The 25754-nt window shown below is 34.1% G+C and overlaps 1 protein-coding gene across 1 annotated transcript in view; it reads right to left on the bottom strand.

The window, feature by feature from the left end:
- The window catches only part of LOC118190632 (uncharacterized), a 175565-nt gene that overhangs the window by 129264 nt on the left and 20547 nt on the right, over positions 1 to 25754 (bottom strand). Inside the window, exon 2 of the mRNA XM_085818342.1 lies at positions 19769 to 23513. Coding sequence (XP_085674468.1) covers positions 19769 to 23496 — 3728 coding nt within the window. The 5' untranslated portion in view covers positions 23497 to 23513. The remainder of the gene's footprint in view (positions 1 to 19768; positions 23514 to 25754) is intronic.

Genomic DNA, 25754 nt, shown 5'->3' with positions numbered 1-25754 from the left:
AAAAGTCTAAAAGATTAACTTTTGCAAACACAAATTTTAAAACAATTTTAAAATTCCATGAAATTCACAATTTTAGCAAGATTAAAGGTGTGTTAATGCAAAGAAAAATTCCCGGGAATGATTAAATTTAAAAATGGACAAATTTATTTCTAATTATTGTCTTTATTTTACCTTCAAATGTTTTAAATATTTTCTGTTAAAACAAGCAAGTTCCACCCCCCCATCCAAGTTAATTTATTGCTTTTATATGAATGAAAATTATATCTCAGCTAAGACTGAGGAGCTTAAATAAAAGCAAATAGAAAGCAAGTTGTCAAATTTGTGTGATGACTTACAATGACTTGCAACTTTGACAAAATATCATTCTGTTTAACACTTTCAGATTTTTTTATATATTATTTTCACAGCAGCTGTTCTTTTCCAAGTATTACTGAATTTCAAACATGTGGACTAAAATGAGACAATAACCAGTAGAGATACTTGGAAAATCTGGGTAAATACATTGTCTTAATTCTGTTGGCCAAATATATATTTAATAGAATACAATTATGGGAATTTTGCTCATTTATTTTTGTCTATAATATTTATTCTATTTGAACTAAGGTTATATGTTTTAAGAATATCTTGAAGAGTTAATAAAAATATTCAAAAATGTAACATAACATACAGCATAAAGATAATAAAAAATAAATGACTGCAGAAATGCTATATATTATAAAGAAAAAATTCCTTGCACAGAAATGAAATGAACTTAATGTTACCAAATCTACAAAAGCAATATTTGTTAAGTGATAACTTGTGAAGGAAAGAAAGAAAGCACAAGAATGTTTTTTTATCAACACTCGTTATCAACCATTAACCATATATAAAGGCCAATTAATAAGTTATACATAGGATAATCAGTAAATAGGTTTAAGAGGCCACAGAAGTAAAATTGCATGAAATACTTATACCAAGCAGTTTTACTTTCCTATGTGATAGCCATCTATTTAAGTCTTATCTCATTCATGAATGAGTGTCCCAACATCTGTAACACCGCAGTCTGGGTTGTTACAGATAACAAGTACACCTCAATATGTTCAATATTTGTATTATCTAAGGTGACTGAGGGAACCAAACAAGTGAAAACTATCTGCGACTAAGCTGGGCTTTTACAGAAGTGGTTGAAGAAGCTGCCCCCCCCCCAAATTTCATAAGACACTTTTGGAACTTGGATATTTATATTATTCTAGCTTCAGCATTGAATTTTTTGCCCTTCAAATTGGCCGAGAAATGGAAACTTCACATATACAAACTCAGAGATTCCAATTAGGAGATATGAGAAAGATTCTTAGGCCCTTACCTCAGTGGAGAGGAAATATGAAATTAGATTTATGTATATACAAAATGTAAAATTAATGCAAACACAAGCTTTCGTATAACGAAGAAAATGAATGTCGTTAGAATAGAAAATGGATAAAGTACACAGTTATGAATATAAATACAAAATAGCAAAACAGGAAGAATTTCAATAAAAGAAACAGAAAGTGAAGCACATGGTCACCCTCCAGCTACAGTGAGTGCTACTTTGTGTTACCCCAGTGCTTCACCATTCTTAGTCATTGTGCCAATCAAACTTGCAATAACATGTGTGAAAAAATATATAATAAGGATAAACAAAGATACAAATACGGATACAATAAATAAATTCCAGTTTAAGAATGCAATATGGAGTTTGATAATGTCACAATAAAGCAATCTCCTATGACTCAAGTACGGCTGGATATTTTCATGAATTACAGCCCAGCACTATAATATTATACCCCAATATCATTCACATTAATTTTTCTTTTCTACAAATGGACTAGTAGCATAAAAAAAACACATCATGACCCTCTATCACCTCCCCAAATAATGTAATTTCCTCTAGTTAGGTAGGCATTTTTCAAACTGCCTTGACACACACTTACGATTAGTAAAGTTGCTCAAAAACTCAATACAAAATATAATTGTGTTGTTACTTTACAGACTTAAAGGCTTCTTAAAAGTCATGCCACCTCCCCCCTCTTTTTTTTTTTTTTTTTTTTTTTTTTTTTGACACAATTAAAATTAAAAAATTTCTATAAAAATAAAAAGCTTAATTTTATTTGGCTTAGAAAAGGAAGGAATGAGCAATTCATCAGGATATCTGAATTTTTTTCAACTGAAAATCTATATTATCCAACACATCTAAAAATTTTCATAAGTTTCAAAAGGGCATAAAATATTCTGTTATTTACCTACAACATGTATACTTAAAAAAAATATTACTTGGCATCAAATAAAAACATCCACTAATAACAAAAGCACAAACTAAATTTGAAATCAGGAATATTATAGAATCTTTGTCTCAAGAGCAAACACACAGTTCTTAGCAAGACACAAATTTCTTCTCTTTGCACTAATTATGAGCTTAGTTTAATGGATCTCAAGAGCACACACCCTTGCAACTATTCTTTCATAAAACTTTACTATACAGTCAAAATTCTTTAATCTGGACGTCCATAACCCGGAATGATCTATAATCCAAACCTCAAAGCTACAAACTTTCTGCACATGTGTAAACGCATAATACCTTTACGCATGCACGTTTAATAATGTAATTATGTTAATGTATAACGGACAGATTGAGTTGTTCCTTAATCTTCTAATTGGATGTGGCTTATTATTTTTTGCAGACTGTTAGAGCAATTTTATAAAAGTAAGCTTGAACTTTCGATTATGTCAAAAAGAATTTCCGATTCTGGAGCTGCCGAAGAATCTACAAATCGAAAGCATATTTCGATGTCTATCAAGCAAAAAGTGGAATTGCTGCAAAAAATGGATAAAGGCATGAAGAAAGTAACAGAGAGGCGATTTGTTTCTCTAACCATTCCGAAATCTGTTTATCAATTTCACGCTGTTCTGCGCGCACAAGGGGAAGGGGGAGAGGCGCAATGAACTGGAAGTTGATTTTTCAGCACTATCCTTATCTTCAGGGCAGATGTTTTTCTTTTATTTGGCTTATAATTCCTTACTAAATGTAGTATTTCATCTGTTGTACTCCATCTTTGATATGATTTAAATCAAATTCCTCATCATTATAAATATCACGAATACACATCAAATAGTTTTCTGGTTGCAATTTTCTAATTTCGACAATGCGTAATGTCTGCTTTATGCATGCACGTGTTGAAAGAAATGTTTAATAAAGTAAACAAATAAATATTAAGTTTTTTTTTTTTTTTTTTTGTAAATTTTGATACCTTTTAGATCATAACTGCTCTTTATTTCATAAATTACGGTTTCATATTTTTAATTTTATAATTTCTGCATGCCATCTTACCAGATTTAAACTGATTATCTATAATTTGGAAAAATCGATAATCCGGAATTGCCGAAGTCCCGATGAGTCCGGATTAAAGACTTTTGACTGTATATGATTTATATGCAAGAAAGCAATAGAACTCATGTAGAAAGTTTAACTTAGTATGATATGTCCAACAGGCCTAAATAAAATTACAATATCTGTAAATGCAAGGAAGATATAAAAGTAATTGGTACTTAAGAACACATATATGATGCAGTGGAAAAAATGCATACACACTTCAGACAAAGTAAAACATGTTCTAAAGTTATTACACGGACCTTTAAATACACATGAAAGGAATATTAGAAGGAAATCTGAGGCTATAATATACTTTCGAGTTTCACATTTATAATAAGTGATCGAAATGATGTCCCCCCCCCAACACTGAAACATTTTTTAGTATAGCTCAGGACTGTTTGATCAATGACCAACATTTCCACTGGGATTGTTGCACAGGCCTCTTCAATCTCATTCCTATGCATGGCCAATGTAGCTGACCACAGCAAGCCAGCTACATTTCTATTTTAATGACATTTGGGGCTTCCTACATGTAAAAATCTAGACATGTTAGGTTCAGAAAGCATGTAAGGAGTACAAACAAACCTCTACATCTTATCCACTGACTTTGCAGATTCTGATTAGCGTGTGCTCGATCATCTTAGTCATAAAGCAGAAAGTTGTCAGCTTTTCAATAACAAAAATTCTCATTTCCCTACAGAGTACAAATGCCAGGTAAAATGGATGTCTGAGGTAAGTCCAGAAAATTTTTCTAGTAATAGTACCTTCAAACCAAGAGGAGTCCAATAAGCCCCTTAGATGACAATCTACCCTACACAATGATACCCTATACGCTGGCAGTCTTAGTAATATGTACATATTTTGTACAGCTTAGTATTAGCAATGTCTGTTGGCAGTTTTTTAAGCTTAAAATACATTTCATCTGACTAAACCACCTTCTTCACTTATCCCAAACCATTTTCCACCATACTTCAAAACCACTCACGAAGCTGTATTTGGCGACTGAGGTTAACACCATTCAATCTTGTAAAATCTGTAAACAAAATATTCCATTTACCTTCCTTCTGAATGCATCCTACACTCATTGTACTACTACATTTCTCTCATATGCACATTATTTGGTGAACAGCTTAGGATGCAGGACTATTTGCTACATAAACCCTTTCTGATTTGTCTTTGTGTACGTAACTCACTGCACTATCTGGAATCTATACAATTCAGATATTATGGATTTGGCATTTGTAATACACTCAATTAATTATATTAGCACTATATTCACATCTCCATTTTTGCTGAACTTCTAGCACATTCTCAAATTACCGTATTTAACAGCATATAAGACGCACCCTTATTTAGAAGGCGACACACATGTAGATGTAGAAAAAGTTATGTGTGTCTAGACCTTTATTCGGGCTAAAAATAGCATTCAGTATTGAAAGTTAACCTGTGTCCTTCACGTATAAGATGTAGGTAACTTTTTTTGAGACCAAATTTAGGAAAAAAAGTGTGTCTTATATGCCGTCAAATACGGTACCAGTACTGCTTCAACAGCTACTTGACTTCAACTGCTATTGGATACAGGGTGACAATTATTGAACTATATGATGGTTGGTTTGTTGGTTGTAGTTTTTTGGCACAAAACCCTTATATTGCACCAAACAAGAGTTTGTGTATTTTCAAAGCTTAAAATAATAAAAGATATAGAACACATGTACCATTTCGTACATACTCACAAATAGAAATTGAAGAAAAAGTTACATATAGGTATAAAATAGCAGTAAAGTTTATTAAAGCCTGCAATAAAATCAAACACATAAAATTCTTTTACGAAAACTAAGGATATGAAGGACTATAAAATAGATAAAAAAACTCCACAGTCAAAGGATAAATTTTGATAATATGAATATAACTAGATTCCAGTTAAACTTTTCTGAAACACAAATTGAATTCAGGGTATTCAAATAATGTGGTAAAAATTTGTAGCTTTTAAAAAGTTAAAAATTTTAGGGTGTGGTTCTTCACCAACTAAATCTCCTGCTGAAATCCCACAAATATTTAAATACATGTTTTGAAAGAAATTAAAATTGGGACAATCAATTAAAATGTGTTTAATAGTTAAAATAGTACTGCATTCAGCACATACTAGTTCAGTTTTGCGTAACAGTAGGTTACCTGTGTATTAGCCTTGTGAGACCGATTCTCAGTCGAGTCAGAAGGACCTGCTTCTTCCGGTTTAGGGCACATTTCCAATGTTCTATTTTAGGTTTTACGTTTCGTAATTTATTGGTTAACTGCACATCCCAAAGTTTCTGCCATTTCATCAAAACTTTCCTCCCAATCAGTGTTAATATCTAAATAGTGGATGGGTGGGTTGGATGTTCCAGAGGCATATTTTGCAGCAATATCCACCAGTTCATTCCCTTTTATACCAACATGACTTGGTACCCAGCAATAGAGGATCCGGTAACCTTTGGTCTTGAAGCTAATATTGAGCTTCAGCACTTCTACGATTAATGGATTTGTGTTATTCACATATGATTCAAGAGCTTTTAGCACACTTAGCGAATCTGTGTAAATAATGAAATTTTTCCTATGTTGTTTGCCATTGAAGATAGAGCTAATAGTAAAGCAACAATCTCCGCAGTAAAGATAGTACAAGCGAGATGAAGTTTTCTTCCCTGAATAGTATTCTCGCATATGAAGGCAGAGCCGACATGATCCCGGGACTTAGATCCATCTGTATATACTGCAACATAGTCATTGAAAGTCTGTCTGTGTTCACAGAAGATCTGCTTGCACGCGACATCACTGGTGTTACATTTAGCTAAGTTGGAAAATACATTGAGAAGCTCAATATGTTCATCTTTCCAAGGAGGTATTTCCAAATACTTTACTACTTGGACTTTCACCTCTTCCAAGGAATGTTCTTGCATCTCTGTCAAACGCGTAATCCAAAAGCAGGTATACAAGAAGGGTGCGCTAGGTAGAGCAAATTGAACTGGCTGTCAAGCACAAAGTTGTTGGCTGGACAGTCAGAATGCGATACAGTTTTAGAGTAATATTGGTGAGACAAATGTTCATGCCTAAGCTGGAGGGGTGGTTTGAAACATTCTACATACAAACTCTGCACAGGAGATGTTCTAAAAGCTCCTGAACAAATTCTCAGGGCTTGGTGGTGGACAGGAACAAGCTTCTTTATCACAGAAGGCCGTGCCGATCCACAGGCCACTTAACCATGATAGAGTTTGGAGCAAATAAGAGCTCTGTAAATTCGGAAAATGGAAGTTTTATTTGCACTCCAGGAGGTATTTGATAATACTTTCAAAATGTTTAAAACTTTTAAACACTTTTTCTTTAGGTATGTGACATGGGAAAGTAAGGTGAGTAGAAAGAAACTTCCGATACTACATCTGGAACTGGTGAGCCTTCTAGGAAGATTTCTGGTTTCGGGTGAAGATTTCTTTTACAGCAGAAATGGGCACAATGGACTTTTGGTTAGAGAACTTGAAACCGTTTTTATTCGACCACATAATTATCCTGTTAATGGGAATCTGCAATTGTGTCTCGATACACCGCATGTCTGCACCTTGGCAGTTTATCTTCAAGTCATCACCATATAATGTACCAAATACAGTTGAAGGAAGTTCCTTCAGAATTGCATTTATTTTAACATTAAAAAGGGTTACACTCAGTACACAGCCCTGTGGCACTCCCTCTTCTTTGCAAAAGGATTTAGACAGCATAGAGACGATTTTTACTTGAAACAGTCTTCTTTCATGAAATTTTGAATGAAAATTGGGAGTTTACTTCGTAGGCCACAATGGTAAAGATATTGGAGCATTCCATATATATATGTCTTCCCATGTGCTTTTTTTTTATGTACAAAAAAAAAAAAAAAAAAAAATACTAAATGATTCCTCTTAGGAAATGCATTACATACTGCTGTCTCAAGCAAAAGCACATTTTCAGTTGTCAATCGGGCTTTCTGCAAACCACTTACTTCCAAAAAATGGACAAAGATGACTATTTACCATTTTCTCCAGAAGTTTGCATAGGCAGCTAGTGAGAGCAACAGGATGATAATTTGATAGATCCTTAGGATCTTTTCCTGGTTTAGTTACAGGAATAACAATGGCTTTTTGCCATGCTTCAGGAAAAGTATGTTCCTTCCAAATTCTATTATACAGCATAAGAAGTGTATTTAGAGATTCTTTTGGGAGATGTTTCAACATACCGTAATTAATTTTATCTAGCCCTGCAGTAGTCGCTTCAGTATTTTTCAGGGCTCTTTGTAACTTGAGCAAGGTAAGGTTTGTATTATATTATATGAACCAGAATTGGGGCAATTGAATTTAATCGGAGATTTTTCTGAGATTTTTCTGAAAGTCGTTTGTAAGAAAAAAATGTGCTAGGATAATTCTCGCTGTTAGAAACTGCAGCAATTGATTCGCCAATCACATTTGCAATTTCTCTTCTATCACTAACAATTCTGCCATATTTCTCTATTACAGAGAAAGCAATTAGCATAAACTCCCGATAGCTTTCTAACTTTTTCCCAAACTCATTTACTTTGTGTACTGGAGGTGATGGAAGAAGCATACTTCTCCCATGAATCCCTCTGGCTCTGTCTCCGGATTTTCCATGCCTTTACTTTAGCAATTTTATAAGCAATAAGATTTGCAATGGTTGGATAGTGGCAAAATATGCTCTATGCTTTCCTTTGCTGCCTGTGTATTTCTTGGCATTTGGCATTCCACCAGGGCATAGGATATTTTATGTGTCCTGCTGATGACTGAGGTATAGAGATTTCAGCTGCTTGCCTAATAATTTTGGTAATTTCTTCTACTGCGTCATCAATCTTTTCATTTTGAACCATTTCTGTTGTCAACACAACCACGGATGAGAAATAATCCCAATCTGCTCTACTAAAAATAAATCCCTGTGGTCTAGGAGTAGGGCCTGCATTACCCCCCACTAGTGTATAATAAGTGGAAAATGGTCGCTATTGTATAGATTCTTTTCAACATCAAATAAGTAACATGGCAAGAGAGAAGGCGAGCAAACTGCTAAGTCGATGTCATGAAACATTTTCGTTGTTTGGTGAAAGTAGGTACCTCTGCCCGTATTCAGCAAACAGAGGCAGTCATCGTTCAAAAGCTGTTCAATTTGTTTCCTGCGTTGGTTAGTATCGTTACTTCCCCACAATGGATTATGTCCATTGAAGTCACCGAGGATGATTAATGGTAGAGGTAGCTGTTCTATCATAACATCCAAATCTCTTTGATCAATAATTTTATTCGGTGGCAAATACGACAACATACTGTAGTTAGACAGCTTATGTGCATCTGTACTGCAACAGCTTAGAGATCTGTCCTTAGAGGGAGTACAGACGAAAGGCAGTCATGCAAGGCAAGAAGGGCTACACCTCCACAAGTGCTTTAGCTATTCATCGTATCTCTCCTCACCATAGAATAGAATATCTCCAAAGCTTCACCTCATGTTCAGGTTTTAAAAAAATCTCTTGCACCGCAAAACTTATCAATCAAGGCTTTTATGTCAACAAGGTTCTGCTGAAGGCTACGACAGTTCCAAGATATTAGGAAAGCCATTATGAATGTTTATTTTTCTGCCATTCTTCTTTTGTTTTGCGAGGAGGAAGATGTTGAGGGTGTGTTAGATCCTCCTCGGTCTCCATGTCGACTGAATCTAAAGACCGACAACTCATTCGATCTGGTGAGCTGCAATTTCCTTTCAAAATTTTTGTTTCATCTTTTTTTTTTTTTTTTTTTTTTTTTTTTCCAGGGATCGGCATCAGTTTTCTTTGCTGTATGTGCTGTATGTGTGGTTTCTATTATTGCTGTAGCTGAGGGTTTCTAATTAATTTGACTATTTGACGCTTTTGTTTGCATTGTGCTTCAATTTGGGAGGTACTTATAACAGTTTGGGTTCCTACGGATTTAGTTAACTTGATCATGTCCAAGTACAATGTTTTCGAAACCGGATTGGTGCTTGAGATTAACTTGCAGGCGTCTGCATATGAAATATTTTTTGTGGCCCTCAGATGTTGTACTTCATTTTTCGCTCTACCAAACTGGACAAGAGCGAGCATACGCTGGATGATCGCCTTTCCAGTTAACGCACAAACAGGCAGCGTTACAGCTGTTAGCTTAATGGTCAGTTCCCGAACATTTTGCGCATGCTGATTTACTGCAACACGAGGTTTTCATGTGCCTAAACCGCTGACATTGGAAGCATCTCATTGGGTTTGGCACTTAGGACCAAATGGGGTAATGAAGAAAGCCTGCCTTAATGCTTTTCGGCAACTCGGGAGATTTGAATGTAAGAATGACATGCTTTGTAGGATACAATGCACCTTCTTTACAATATTTTATTCACCTTGCATTACATACATTCTCATCTCCTAGCTGTGCTACTAACTCTTTCTAAGACACTAAAATAAGGTCTGGTTCAGAGATAATGCCATAAGAGAAGTTCAAAGATTTGTGTGCTGACACATTCACCACCACTTTGCCCATTACCATCAATTTCATTAAAGCTGCAGACTGCATTGTGGAGCTTGTCTCTATAAGAAGGTCACCAGCTCTTATGCACTTTATATTCTTAGGTTTGCAGCTCTCGTGCGCTTTATATTCTTAGAGTTTATATTCTTAGGGTCTTAGCTATTGCAGTTATATATTTGTTTATCAAGAATGGAGACATTTTAAGAAGTTTACCATCAGTATTTCTTATCACAAGAACTCTTGGTGATAAATCAGTGGATATTTCCTTGGCATTTGCATCAGTTCGAGATTTTTTGCCTATAATAATAATAATATTACCGTTTGATTGAGATGCTTAGTAAGAGCCATGCTTTAAGATTAAGAGAAATTCGGACCCGGCAGCCACACCTACCATAGAGTCCAACAAAGGGATGCACAAACCTGCACCAGGGTTAACCGGGTCTATCCACAATCTGAAGTCCCACAGTCAGCTCTCCCCAAAGCTTATCCCCAAGCCACTGTCCTTTGAACTATATGAAATAAAACATAAATTATTTAAAAACTACTGAATGCACAAACTTTTATCAACATGTAAATGTCACTACAGATATTTGGATTTAGGTTATGGCATGTTCAACATGCCTGCCATCTTTAGCTATGATGTGGCACAAACGAATAACAAAATTCTACATGGCCTGCTGAAGAGTCGGAACTTTGATGCTGTCGATGACCTCTTGAATGGCAGGTTTACGCTTAGTAATGGATTTTGAGTTACTTCTGTACACACTGTCTTTAATAACCCACAAAAATGAGTCATATGTATTCAGATCCGGATAATATGGCTGCCAAGCGAGTCCCATTCCAGAGCCAGAATGTGGTACCCAAAGTGTTCCTCCAGGACATCAAACACTCTCTTGGTCCACTGGGGTCAAGCTCCATCTTGCATGAACTATATCTTGTCGAAATCAGGGACACTTTGATTTATGATGATGAAATCATTTTCCAAAACTTTCATGTGTCATTCAGTAGTCACCGTGCCATCAAAGAATATTACACCGATTACTCCATGACTGCACACCACACAGCCACCCAGAGGGTGGAGAGACTTCTCGATTGTGAAATGCGAATTCTCAGTCCCCCAAATGCGCCAATTTTGCTTTTTGTTTATAACCCACCCAAATGAATGCAGGCTTCGTCGCTAAACCAAACCATATTCACACCAAATTCCTGTTTGTCAATTCTCTTGACAATAGTGTTGGAGAAACACAACTGCTGTTCCATGAACAATGGCTGATAGGTTTTAATTTTGCATGGGAAGAGATGCAATTCTTCAACAATTCGTCACAGGGTCTCCTAGTTGATTCCCACCTGTTTTGCAGCTTATCTATCAATTTCCTTGGGCTAGTTTGAAACACAGTGCATATCTTCTCGATTTTTTCAGGCATTTTCACACTTGTTTGTCGACCCACATTGCGAACACTGTCACCACAAACCCTACCGGTTCTCTCAAACTTGCAAATCAAATGTTTGACTGTTAGCACACTTGGACCAGTTGTCTTCAGCTTGTACTCAGTCGCAGACTTCCTTTGAGCTGCAATCGGACTGTTATTGCTTGTATAATAGGCCTTCACAAGCACTATATCTACCATTCTACTGTGCCCAATGATGAAATGCAACATGTGTTTTTCATCTCTCAAAAGCGTGACTTAGGATATGTATTATATTTATATATAACATTGTTCTAATATAGGTATTTTGGCACAAAACAGGACATTTTTTTAAAATAATATATCAATTTTTTCCCGTATTTCCATTCTATGACTCAAATTATGCCAGTTAAAGTACGCCAAATTAAGTTTTGTAAAAAATCGCAAGAGTTGTTTTTAAAAAAATTAGCTCTCGAAATTTTAGCTCCTCAATGTTAATTGAGTTTGGTATATATTTATTAATCTCTTTTTTTTTTATTATTATTAAACTTATTTGATTCTTCCCTTCACATTTCGAAATTTAGGTTCATTCCAAAATAAAATTCACCCACTTTTTAAGATTTATTATTAAAATTTATATTTTTAAATAATTTTTATAAATTTTTCAAAAAATTTTGAATCATACTCTATAAAATTTTTACTATCATCTTGTAGATCCAAAAAATGACAGTTTTTTATTCCAAATTTCTGAAAATATACGTGAATTTACATATTGGCACGTCTTGAAATTTGGCATATTTGTTCAAAGCGATAAAACATCAAACGTAGTTCAGACACTTTGCTAAAGTTACTTGAAAGTAGGAATGATGAGACTTTTTTCCCGCTCATACATAATGTAAAAAGGTAGAAACGAGGTGCCTTTTTTCCCACTCCGGCATAATGGAAGGAAAAGGAAAATTGGATATAAGTTCGCCAAGTGAAATTATTCTTGGCGCAACATGAAAAATAGCGCACAGATAAATTTTTGAATTTCTCCGTAAATTTCAAACCAAATTTTACAAAATTTAATATCTAGGCATAATTTGACTCATAGAATCGAAATATGGGAAAAATTGGTATGTTATTTTAAAAAAAGTCTGATTTTGTGTCAAAATAAATTAGAACAATGCTATATATAAATCTAATAGTCGTGCTTTTGAGACATGAAAAATGCAATTTGAATTTTGTCAATCGGCCCAGTAGAACGGGAAATATAGAACTGTCCCCCCCTTTTTTGCACAATAAACATTATTATTGTACTTTAATTCCCACTTTGAATAATTAAATATTATCTATTACAATGTTTAAACATTCTGTAAACACACTGGTATTGAATATCGTCTCCCTTATACAACCTCCTTTACAGAAGACCGAAATCATCTGAAAAAGTAGATATTCATTAAATGTACTTTTCAAATACATTAGCAGAAGTTACTAATAATTTTATATGGCTATATTTCAAACATAAAAAAAAAAATTCAATTAATTATGACAACTAATCTCAGTTATTTAAAAGGCACTTTAAATACACCTTTCATGCTCATTCTTTCTAAATGCTATTTCTTCATATACTGAACTGAAATTCTTAATCTTTCAAATGGCAGATGATCGCAGGTATAAAATTTTACTTGTACATGAATAAATTTTAAAGCATTTTCCATTTTAAAAGAGTTCTAAATACTTCTCCCACATCTTAATTAGGTTTTAAAACATGCCCCCCCCCCAAAAAAAAAGAGACAAAAGAAGAAAAAAAATAATAATGAAAACACAGACTGTTCATTCACAGAAAATAAAAAGCAAAAGTTGACACAAATTACAAATTCTTAGTTAAATTATTTTGCGTGCCTAACTAAAAATTAGTGCTACACTTTATGTGCAATAATTCCATAACTGCTAATATAAAAAATGCTTACTTCAAAAAGCTTAGTATCCCAGCATAATCTGAGGCACATAATTGAACTATGGACACAGATACCAGCATGTCACTTTCTTAGAGGTCCCATTTAGTGACAAAAAGCATAAGTTAAGGCAATGCTATAAGTAAATCTGCGTAATATATCTACTACGACATTCCTTTTCAAGACAAAAAAATTAATTTATATTTCATCACTCGGCCTAACAGAATTGGAAGTTATAAAACTCTTCCTCTTTTTTACTGTTTAGTGTGCAATAGTCTTGATTTCAATGACCATTAATAGCATATGAATTTAATTACTTGATATTTTGCATTAAAAAGAACTGGAATTTTGTTTTAAGTGTAATCTCCTAATTTTTCTATTATATTCATACACAGGTTATATATGCACCAAAGGATTTTGTCTCCTCCTCATTTAAATACTCTTGATGACCTTGAAACCGGCTTTATATGTTCCTGCTCAGAATTGATTCTTTTCAGTGAGGTTTCTTTTTAAACAATTAAGCTTGCCAGCAAATATAAAAGCACCACAATGCTCACATTACAGACAAACTACCAAAAACTACTAACATCAAGCAAATGCCACTTCTATGCTCATATTAATTGTTTCATGAGCACAATTCATTGCCTTGCGAAGAATTTGATGATATCTATTGCAGATCAACTTATAATTATTTTGATAATAATACTTCTTGCTTTCTTCATGCCACTGTCTTACAAATGTATTTCGAGCAGTAGATCTGTACTGCTTGGCAATGAAATCGTAACACCAAAAAGTAAAGTTTACAGATATCTGTAATTCACTGACTCATAGCTGTGCTAATCATATGCAAATGATCAAAATTCGGAAACAAAATATTCATACCACCTGGATTTATTTAGGATGAAATATCATTACCATCTACAAAAATGTATTCAACTGCATGTTTTCGATGAAGTCATTAATAATGCTTCACCACGGACACCTGGACATTACAGGCTTATTAAGAATGATGCAGCTTTTCTTTTCGAAATAGGCAACCACTGATGCTTCCACTATGCTTGATGGGAAACAAGTCTGGAGGTACAAAACGTCATAGTAGCATATTAAATCTATGCAAGTAATTCAAAATAGCACAAGCATTAAAAGGCCTAGAAATGTTGCACTGAAAAATGTCTCATGAAGCATTTGGAAAATCATGATTTTTACTGGTTCCATGACTAAATCAACATAACATTGAGATGTCAGTATACTATGAAGAAAGGTTAGAAAAGGGAAGTCTTCCATACATTATGCCATTCCATATCATTATTCCAGAAGCGGAGAAAGTATTCAATGAGCTCTACCCTATCTCTAGGAATCAAAAACATAATATCGCTGATGAGAACAGTTCTTCATTAGTGTCTGAAAATACACTACAATAGCTTCAGACAGCAGTGATCTGGGATAAGTGAAGATTTTTCACAGTACACACATAAAAAAAAATGACATCAATGATGAAGAGAGTCCTTCACTGGTGCCTGAAAAATACATTATGACAGCATTGGGCAGCAGTGATCTGGGATCAGTGAAGATTTTTCACAGTACTAGACTTAGCATCTATGGAACCTTCAAAAATAAATTTTCCAAACTTATTTTTAAAAAATCTTTTGAAATATTAGAATCATTTTAAAAAGCATCGAAACTGAAGAAAAATTATGTCTATGGCAATAAAAAATATCAATACAAAAAAAATGTCATTCATTCTTTAAACTAAGTGCCCTTTAAAACAAAATGAAACATACATTCATTTTAGCTAAACCAACAATCTCCCTAACTTGCATAACATTATGGTTTTTCTTCTTGGTGCTGCAATTTTCTTTAAACCAAAGAACTTACATAACCATTTGGATGTTAAGAGAAGTTTACAAAACAATAAAGCATTCCAAGAAGCCATTTCCATCCCCTTCCAGTAACAAGCATTACCACAAGTTGCAATTTGTCTATTCTAATCAACTTGCTACATTTCCTACATAAAGACTTACTTCACTAAAGACTACTTACTGCACTACATGTCAATGGTTAGAAGAACACACCTAGAAATGTACACAGAATAATCCAGTGTTAAAATGCTATATATCACAAGTGATTAGCTGAGGAATCACCCTTAAAACCAGAACTTTGGTAATCCTCCATGCTATGGCACAACACACCAATAAATTTGCAGCAGCACAATATGCCAATGATATTTAAGACAGCATTATTCCATTTGTATCACATACCTCCAAACAATTTTTCAATGAAACAATCTATAGTCACATGTGGCACATTTCCCCGATAGCTTCATCCATTACATTCTGATAACTAATTAATTGTTTGACCTCTCACTGATTGAATTTGGCACTAAATGGAATGCAACTATACCTAACTCGGAATGTAGATAAGCTAGCCAATCAATTGGTCTATTCCATACCTGTGTATTACGGCAGGTATACAGAATATATCTGCATGTACATTCAAAAAATCATCTCCATAATCTATACAAATAATGTAACATTTGTATTCACATCAAATGTTGATACTACAAAAAACAACAGATTAAGGAACAACGCAATCTGCAACATTAACTGAATTAGATAATTTTAGCTTAGCTTATACCGTCCGTCATACATTAAGCGCGCATTCGTAAACGTATTTTGCACACACGCATATTCGCAGCCGTAAAGGACAACGCGACGCATGCGCAGAAAGTTTGTAGCTTTGAGGTCCGGATTATGGGTGTCCGAATTAACGACTTTTGACTGTATACCACTTCCTGATGTAAAACAATAATAAATACAAATATTAACTGATAAAGCACTTTTGAACCTTCATAAAAACTTTTATAAATATTGACAGATTAAGAAACCCTAGATCAAATGAAATTTAATAAGAAAATTTATGCCAAAAAGCACTAGGGATTGGGTAAATGAAATGTTCAGAATTTAATTAATTCAATAAATTCCATTTATTGGTAGGAAAAATTAAAAACTGGGAAATTTTGTGGTCTACTGGTAGATGTGATGAAAAACTGGGAATCTCTCAGCAAAACTAGAAGAGTTGGAAGTAACTATGAATATACATTATTTCCACAAAAAATGCATTTTCAATGTTCCCATTTCATTACATCACAATTTTTTAATAATGGTAGATTTTCTTCTATTTTAATTCTAAATCATTTTGCTGCATTATAAAAGAATATTAAAACTTAATTTTTCTATTCTACAATTTTACTGCACTAATTATTATAATTTTTAAATCACTTTCATTCAATTTTGAATGCATTCTTTCATACACAAACAAATACTGAGAAAAAGAAAAATAAACCTATCACTATCTCTTCAACCTGTTCCATATAAATGTCTATTTTAAATAAAATAGCTTGATCCATATTTAAAAAAAAAAAAGCATCTATCTTATTAATATTTATCTTTGAGTAGTTTATATTAAGTGAAAGTGAGATAAAATTAATGCCAAAGATTATTAATTTTACAAAACAGAGCTAGTAAGCTTATTTCTAAAAATTTTATGAACAACAAATATGCATTTACATGCTAAAAGTTAAATATAATCAAGACAGAAATTTAAATATTGGTAATTTCTGACTATCCCCACCAGCAGCTAAGTCACAAACTTATTGGTGACTTTCCATTAAGTCACAAACTTATTCGAAAGAAACATTTGTCTGGGTATCTATGTCTATTTCCTCCCTCATCAAGGGCAACCTTTTTTATAACATCATTCTTTTTTTCAATACATGACAGGCATACATTTTTTTTTTTTTTTTTTTTTTTTTTGGCACTGGCTGGAGGTGGGGAAGGACAGTTATATATTTTCCGTTCTACTAGGCTGATTGACGAAATTCAAATTGTGTTTTTCATGTCTTGAAAGCACGACTTAGGATATGTATTAGATTTATATAAAGCAATGTTCTAACATCGGTATTCTGACACAAAATTGGGCTTTCTCTGAAATAACATAGCAATTTTTTTTCCTTGTTCTGATTGTGGCCATTTGGTAATTTTTGGTGAGAAATTTTAAAACTTACCTTGGCATATTTTTTTTTCAGTTTGCGTCAAGAATAATTCACTTGGCGCAATTCTTAATTTATAGTAGCCTACTTACTATGCTCTTTTTTTTTTTTTTTTTATTGATGCATAAGCAGAAAAAAGGTCCATTGTTCATTCTTTCAAATAATTTTAACAAAGTATGTAAGCCACATTTTCGTTATTATCGTTTATAATAAACATGCCAAAACTTAAGTTCACGTTTATCTTAGGAAATTTTGAATAAAAAAACTCTTAATTTTTTGCAGGCATGTTTAGAAATACATCTACTTTAAGATGATGGCAAAAATTTTATACATTATAATTCAAATTTTTTTTCAAAAAATTTATAATTATTATTTAAAAATACAAATTTTTAAAATCATAAAAAATGGGAGAATTTTATTTGCAATGTATCTAAATTTTGAAATGCGAAAGGAAGAATCAAATAAGTTTAAGAAAAAAAAGGCAGATTAATACACTGCTGGCCACCCAAATTGCAATACCAAGAAAGACAAGAGATATCACAACAAAATTTATTTAGCAGATAACATGTTGACCAAGTATCAAATGATTAAATTTATAGATTTCTGTGAAGTGTGGTTCCTTCCAAAATCAGTAGCCAGAGTAGCCGCCATTGTTGGAGATAACCGCTACCACACGCCTCGGCAGACCAAGCAGCTTCCACACGTTGCCACAGTTGATCTAGTGTGGCAGCCTAGGATGTAATCTGGGTCAATCGTTCAGCAACCATGGACCACGTTTTCTATCGGCGAAAGATCCGGAGAGCAAGCCGGCCAAAGAAGCAATTCAATCTGATGACTGACGAATAACCCTTGGGCAATGCGTGCCACGTGTGGTCGTGCATTATCCTGTTGAAATATGGCTGTGGGCAAGCCCTGAAGGTAATGAAGGACAACTGATTCCAACACCTCGAAGACGTAACGCTAGCTGTTTAAAGTATCGGCAATGCATATAAGAGGAGTTCATTCCATTCTGCCGTCCACATCCTTCTTCCATCACACCATTGGCGGCAGAGAATTTTGTCGTTCTGCGTCAAGGGTAAACGAAGCAACAGACGTCTTGCGGACAGACCACTCTGCTGTAAACGGCATTGAATGGTACGTACAGACACTAGATGATGCATTACAGACTGAATGTGCTGTGCTATGATTCGTGATGTGACTGAGCGATCCATCACTGCCATGCATACCTGTCATCACGTGAAGTGGTGCACTGAGGTGGATGCAATCGAACACGTCGGTCCGTCATACCCTCCTGCATCCAAAGGTCACATTACAGTTGTTTGGTTTTGTCCAACACGACTTCTGATTTCCCTGAAAGATAATCCACACTCTTGGTAGGCCACTATCCTTCCTCTGTCAAACTCGGATACTTGATCAAACGATGATCACTGTTTACTACGAGGCATAATTGATCTTTTTTTAAAAAAAAAAAACTACAAGAAAAACACAATTGCCGAACTTGAAATCGTTAAAAATTCCAAGACTTAAATAGTGCTTTGGAAGTGGTGCCGCAGGCGCGCATGATGTGCATCTGCGCTGAAATTCTAATCATTTGCAATATCTCACCAATGCTAATGCATGTTGTAAATTTCATGTTTTTGCATGCTTCCTTCAGGATGTTGCATTTACGGTGGCCAGCAGTGTAAATATATACCAAATTCAATTCACATGGAGGAGCTAAAATTTTCAGAGCTATTTTTTAAAAACTAATCGTACAATTTTTACAAAACTTGGCATTTTGGCATAATTTGAGTCGCAGAATCGAAATACAGAAAAAAATTCACGTCACTTGAGAAAAAGGCCACTTTTGTGTCAAAATACCTATGTTAGAACAATGCTATATATAAATCTAATGCATATCCTAAATCATGCTTCTGAGACATGAAAAATGCAATTTGAATTTTGTCAACTGGCCCAGTAAATTTTTTTTTTCGCAGTGTATATAGCAAACTCTTTTAATTAAAAGAAAAAAAAACACAACATCGTACACAACTTTGACATCGAAACTTAAAATGAGAAGTTAATAAAGAGGCTCATGATGCCTTTCATGTGAACTAAATTTTGCTCTGTGTCAGATTTCGCTGAAGACGAAGAAAACTATGGTTTGTGGTCCACCACTGTGCTTAAACACTTAAATCCTTATAGGAGGGACAACAATCTGCAGTTATACAGGCAAATATGTCACAAGTGAAAAGCCATTTAGTAAGGGATGCTACGCACAATCCTGAATTGAAACATAAATACTTTTTGCCAACATGGTGCATTGCCACTTTAATATATTTTTGCGGCTTCTCAGGAGGTGCAGACAATTAGAAAGTACCAAAATATTGCGTAAAAGAATTGCTTTTGAAATTTCAATGAATTTTCTAAAAATGCAAATAATGACATTAACAGCAAATGAAATAAAAATATTAAATATATAAAAGGCTTACCGAGCATCTGGATAAGATCCATTAGCAAAACTCCAAGAACTCCTTGCCTTATCTTTACTTTTTTCAGATGAATCCTCACCTCGTATTCTCTGTCTTCTATCCATATCATCAACTCTGTAATCTATCATTTGCACTGCAGACTTTTTTCTAGCACAATATTTCAAATGTGTGATAAGATTATTAACCATGCTACTAGCAAAACCGCAATGAGAGCACGTAAATTCTAATGATTGGTTTGGAGGTATTGGAGAGTTACGTCTAAATGTGAAAGGTTCATCTAACACTGGAGATACTGCAGGAGATGTTGGAAAGATCTTTATACCAGCTTTTTTTACTTCAGCAGGAGTATTTGCAGAATTTTCTTCATCTCCAGGTTTTGCTTTTTTAGGTCTACCTCGTTTTCGGGGAACATTTCTTGAATTATCAAGTTGTTGATTAAAAGTTTCGGAATTACGAAGAGACATGAACTGTTTTTTCACTTTTTCTCTGACTTTACGTTTATTAGTAGACTCTTCTCGCTTCAACTTAGATGGTGAGCTTTTCACAAGTTTTTCCCATTCAAGTCCCCTTTTAGCTTCACTTTTTGAAGATTTAGATTTGTGCCGTTTACAGCTGGAATTCGGTGCCCTTTTTTTGGGAGAAGATTTAGAAGCATCATCTGTACTCTGAGATGGAAAAAATGATGTCCCCATTAAATAATCTCCCCAATGTATACTTTCAGAACTGCCAGTATCCAAACATTCTCCAGTTTTTTCATCATCAGTACTGTCTTCCTTAGCTTCATCTTCTTCCATTGATTCAAATGAACGTTTGGACCGTGGCCTCAAGCTTCGAGTTCTAATTTCTCGTATGATAGGAGGTACACTTTTCCTTTTCCTCTTGTATGTTGCATTAACTTTACTTTTTATATCAGATACTAATGCCATATCATCATCATCAATGTGATCTACAGGTTGCTGGACTTCAGCAGTATTAGTAGCTGGTGGTTCATTAAATTCACTGTTACCACTGAAAAGACTACCAGAAAACTCTTCTTCATAAAGTTCAATTTTATCCTTTTCACTGGTAAGCTTATTTTCAGCAATGACATTAGTTTTCTTTTTTTTAACATAAGTCTTTTTAGGTGGCTTGACAAATGTTTCTTCGATTGCAGAATCCAAATCTTCATATTTTTCATCTACGTTCAAAGGAGATTCATTATTATCCATTTTCGTCTCACTTAATTTTTTTGTTTCATTTATATTTTTTTCAGTTTCGAAATCATCAGTACCTGATTTAGAACATTCTCCATTTACATTTTCATTCTCAAATGACACATTTTTATCTATAAGAGAAGGTGGATTGAAATCTGAATATTTTTTACTGTTATCTGTGTTTTCATTAATGCTTTTTAAAGATTCCTCAGCAGCCTCCGAGTGATTATCAACGTTTGGCTCCAAAGCCCCTTCAAAAGTAATTTGTGAAGCCTCATATTTATTTACTATATCAGTGGTTTCCTCATGATCCATATCAACAGTTTCAGGTCTTGCATTATGCAAAACTTCACCGGACATATTTTGGCACTTATCTGTTGAATTCTGGCAAACCTCTTTTACCTTATTAACAGAAGGACTACTTTCAGATGGAAATGCACTCAAACTTGCATCTTTTGTCTCATCTAGATCAGGTAGAAGAGGAATTGCTTTTCTCCTTCTACGTGGACTAAATACTGCTTGCGTCATTGAAGACGAAGATTCACTTTCATACGTGAATACAGAGCTTTTTATATCCTGCTTTCCTGATGTTTCATTACATCTTGTGTTATCTTCAGAATATGCCTGAATTACTTCAGTCTTCCTATTGGCACAAATAGCATCACTCTCAGTTTCACTTACATCGTTAGATAATTCTGTAAAAAGCTCCGTTGAGTTTTCACATGCATTTGTGTCAGGTTGAGAATTAATAATCTTTTCTTCATTTGTCTCTTCCTTTGTTTCTTCAACATCTGAAGAGAACTCTCTGTTGTTCAAAGGAACAGATAAATTACTGTTATAGTCATTTTCTTCTTTGGATTCATCATCATCTACACAGGAATCTCTGCTTGAAATCCCAACTGAACTATTTGTATTCTCATCCAAGGTTTGAAATTCATTCTGTACATCATGGCATGAAGTATTATCATCAACAACTGCAGCTTCTTTAGAATTTGAATTCTCACTTTCAACTGCAGACAAAGCAGTCCCATCTGCAGCATTAGTTTTATCAAATCCTTTATTTGTAACAATAGTTTTTGAATTACCCTGATCAAAAAATCTACTATCAATTTCTTCATGAATATCTTCCAAGCTAGCTGATCCATCATGATTGCTGTCAGATACATCCTGTAAAAAAACATTGTTATTTTCTGAACCATTATGATTAATGTTACCGGGAACATCCTGTAAAGAGATACAGTCATTTTCTGGTCTATTGTGATTGCCATTATCAGAAATATCCTGCAAAGAAAGACAGTCATTTCCTTGTCCAATGTGATTGCTGTTACAAGCAATCTCATGAGAAGAGACAGAATCATTTTCTGACTCATTGTGATTCGTGTTAACAGAAACACCCTGTGAAGAGTTACAGTCATTTTTATCTTGGTGCACAGCAGTTTCATTAACTGAGTCTTCAGATGCGTGATTATTTTTCAGAACACCGTTTTCTGATGAATTAACGCAAATGTCGGCTGAAGAAGGTGGATGAATAACAGATACAGTGTTATCAATAATTCTTGTGGACGAATAACACGAAAATGTATGGACGTTGCCTACTGTTTGATTTTGTGAATCTAAATTTAAAACTGTAGTAATCTGGCCCTGAGTTTCATTTTCATCAACTTCCATTGGCTCTTCTTTTGTAACTTCAGCACTGCCAGACAATAAAACAGTGTTACTTGAATCATCTATGTGCTGCTGAGTTACGATGACAGAACCTTCTGCTATACTCAAAGAACATTCATCACTGGTTTTTAATGTGTCAACTGTTGAACAACCCTTTTGATCAGCAGACTGAAGTTCATGAGCTATGTACGCAAGCTGCATCAATTTCCTGTGTTTTGGTTCATCAGTTGTTAAAATCAGAGGTGGTGATGATAAAACAGATGGAGTGGGAATGAAAACCATTTCTGTACTATCCTCCTTTATATGAACATTGTCTTTTACAGCCCAAATTGTAGAATCATCATTAGGACTGCCAGAAGAAAAATGAGTAGTTTCAGCACGTATATGTGCAAGATCCCCATTTCGTTCAATATACATATGACCAGCTTCTTCTTGCCCTTGAGGAATCTCCTCAGTTTCAATGAGTTCTATATCTTGAGATCCACCATCTACTACAATAGCTTGATCCTTGGAATCACCTTCTATTGCTATCAAACTAGGATGCATGACAGAACTCTGAGCAAAGGAATGCTCTAAAGGTTGGTCCTGCTCGGCACTCACGACAACGTATAACTCACCTTCTCCACGAGCCAACAGAAAATGTTGTCCAAGTTGTCTAAGCTGTCCTAATTCTATTCCTTCAGATTCTAAAATTATGGTTGCATTTTCAGTAGCTGGCTGAACTTCAAGATAACCTAAAACCTGTTGATCATCATCATTTGCAACAAGCCCTTCAGCAGAACTTGCAAGATTATTGCCATCATCAATGCTGTCAAAACCATCATCCTGTTCAGAAGGCTCCATTTTAGTTTCTCCCCTTTCAAAAACCATTGGAAGTTTACTCAGTTCTAAGAAAGAAAAAAAAAAATCTTACTTAAAACTAAAGATTTTATAGTATTGTAAATATTATGCAATTTCAAACCCAAATTAAAACATAAAATAGAAGAAGTAAAAAAATTAAATTATAATCTACCCAAAGCTTCAAAAACTGAACTTCAGAGTCAAGGGACATATTATGTAACAGAAATTTCACCATGTCTTTTACTGAGAATATTTTACCTAAGTGTTCAATCATTAATGCAAACAGAACTTTTACGTTTTGGTGGATAACAATACAAATCAATATTACATGGTAAATTTTAATCCTTAAAATGATTTAGTTGTACAAAGTTGCAAAATTAGTCATAAAAATAAATTTAAGGAGTACACTATTTTTACAGTTTAGGATTCTAAATTTTAAAAAATTACATTTACTGTACAGAGCATGATAATTGCACAATTTGTTTCATCTTCCTTATGCTGTTACAAGTGACTGAATAAAACTAAGAGCACAAAATTATTACATAAAATCTATGTCCAGTTAAGAACATATTTACTCAAAAAACTAGGAATCTTGATTAGAATCCTTAGCTAAAACGTTTTAGTAGTCCTTTCTGCCAATAAAACTAGGTATGCTACTTTTCCTAGAATCCAGATTTCAGATTTTTATAATACACAGTCCAGTCACAATAATGTGACCACCACCTGCTTTCGACATCAACGTGAAATAACCAATCACAAAGGCAGGTGGCAGCACATTGCACTGGAATATATATAAAGAGGGTTCGAGAGAATCATAAAACATTGCAATTGTTGGTGACGGAGAAACAGAACAACTTATCTGATGTCCAAAATGGCATAATGATTGGCTTTCTGGCCAAGAGCGGAAGGATTTCCAAAATGGCTAATTTTGTAAACTAACATGCTGTCATGGTAAAAGTATATCATGAATATAGTATATCACATGTATTCATACCATCATCGAAGGTAGGAAAAAGCAAGGCCCGAATCCGCAATACAAGTCCCTAGTATAAGATAAATTTTCTATGCGAGCGTGTTACCTCCGCACTAAGGTATCTTGCAGGAAGCATGCTTTTCACACTTCACCTTCAGGAAACCGAAGAAGCATCTGGGCTACGCTGAAATTATAGATATTTTCTGTAAATATTTTTTTTAAATACGAACTCCATTACAACACCACTCCTATTGACGCTTGAATCCAAAATCTTTAACTCAAGAAGCCAACGTTTTATCCACTAGGCAACAAGAGCGGACCTTAAATTATTGTACGTATATTTTAAGAAACATTTAAAATCTGGAATTTCGAAATCCATCATTTTCTCTCAACAATCTATAGCTTTAGATTATTCTGTAAACATTACCATTCATATATCATTTATGGTTGATTATTAAGGTTTATTACTGCTAATAAATCTGAGAATTTTCCTTTAAATAATTTATAAAACTATTTATTCTATTAGCATGTGCATTTTTTTAGATTAGTCCATTTGACCTTTTGTTTTCAATCAAGAAGAATTTTTGAAAATGCATTCATTTAAAAACTATGGTATAAAGTGGACGTTTGAAATGAGATGGCTGAAACTGACGTGTCAAAAAGTTGAAGTCAACTCACGCGGTCTCCGACCATCCGGCAAATGTCGCCTCTGAATTTGCTCCTAATTGGTAAACGCTTTATGCGCGAATGCATTGGTGTGAACGCAGCTACATAGGAAAGCAATCTTCCTAATCTCTTTCTTAAATCTGTAACGGAACTCTTTTGGTGTCAAAATTAATCTGAATAAATATCCTACAGGTCTGATTAAATGCTAGATGCATCACAATGAAAATAAAACTAGAAATTCCAATTAAAAAAAAAATGTTTTTACACGAATTATACATGCTTCTAAATTCAAAAATTCAGCACATTACAAAAAGTAAGGAAATCAGTAATATGCAAAATATCAAGTTTTTAAGAAAATCTTAATATAAATTTACCCACTCAATTTTCCTTGGTGCAGTTACAGATTAAGCAACACTAAAAATGAACTAAATTAGCTTATTCTGAAGTGTTTCTCTCAAATTATACATACTTTATTCTCATGTGTATTTTTCTCAAGGCCATTTACTTTTTATTCCAAAACTGTGACAAAAATAAGAGGTATGACTTAAATCAAAAGAATGTGCTACCATTATTGGGCTAACAAAAATTAAATGCTCTAAAACTGTAAAATATATTTCCTGGTACTAATATTTGAGCACTGTACAATAAT

Source organism: Stegodyphus dumicola, chromosome 6 (assembly GCF_044657685.1).
Source record: "Stegodyphus dumicola isolate Sdum_Otavi_A_Nest chromosome 6, ASM4465768v1".
Classification (NCBI taxonomy): Eukaryota; Metazoa; Arthropoda; class Arachnida; order Araneae; family Eresidae; genus Stegodyphus; species Stegodyphus dumicola.
This window is presented reverse-complemented; position numbering and strand designations above follow the sequence as displayed.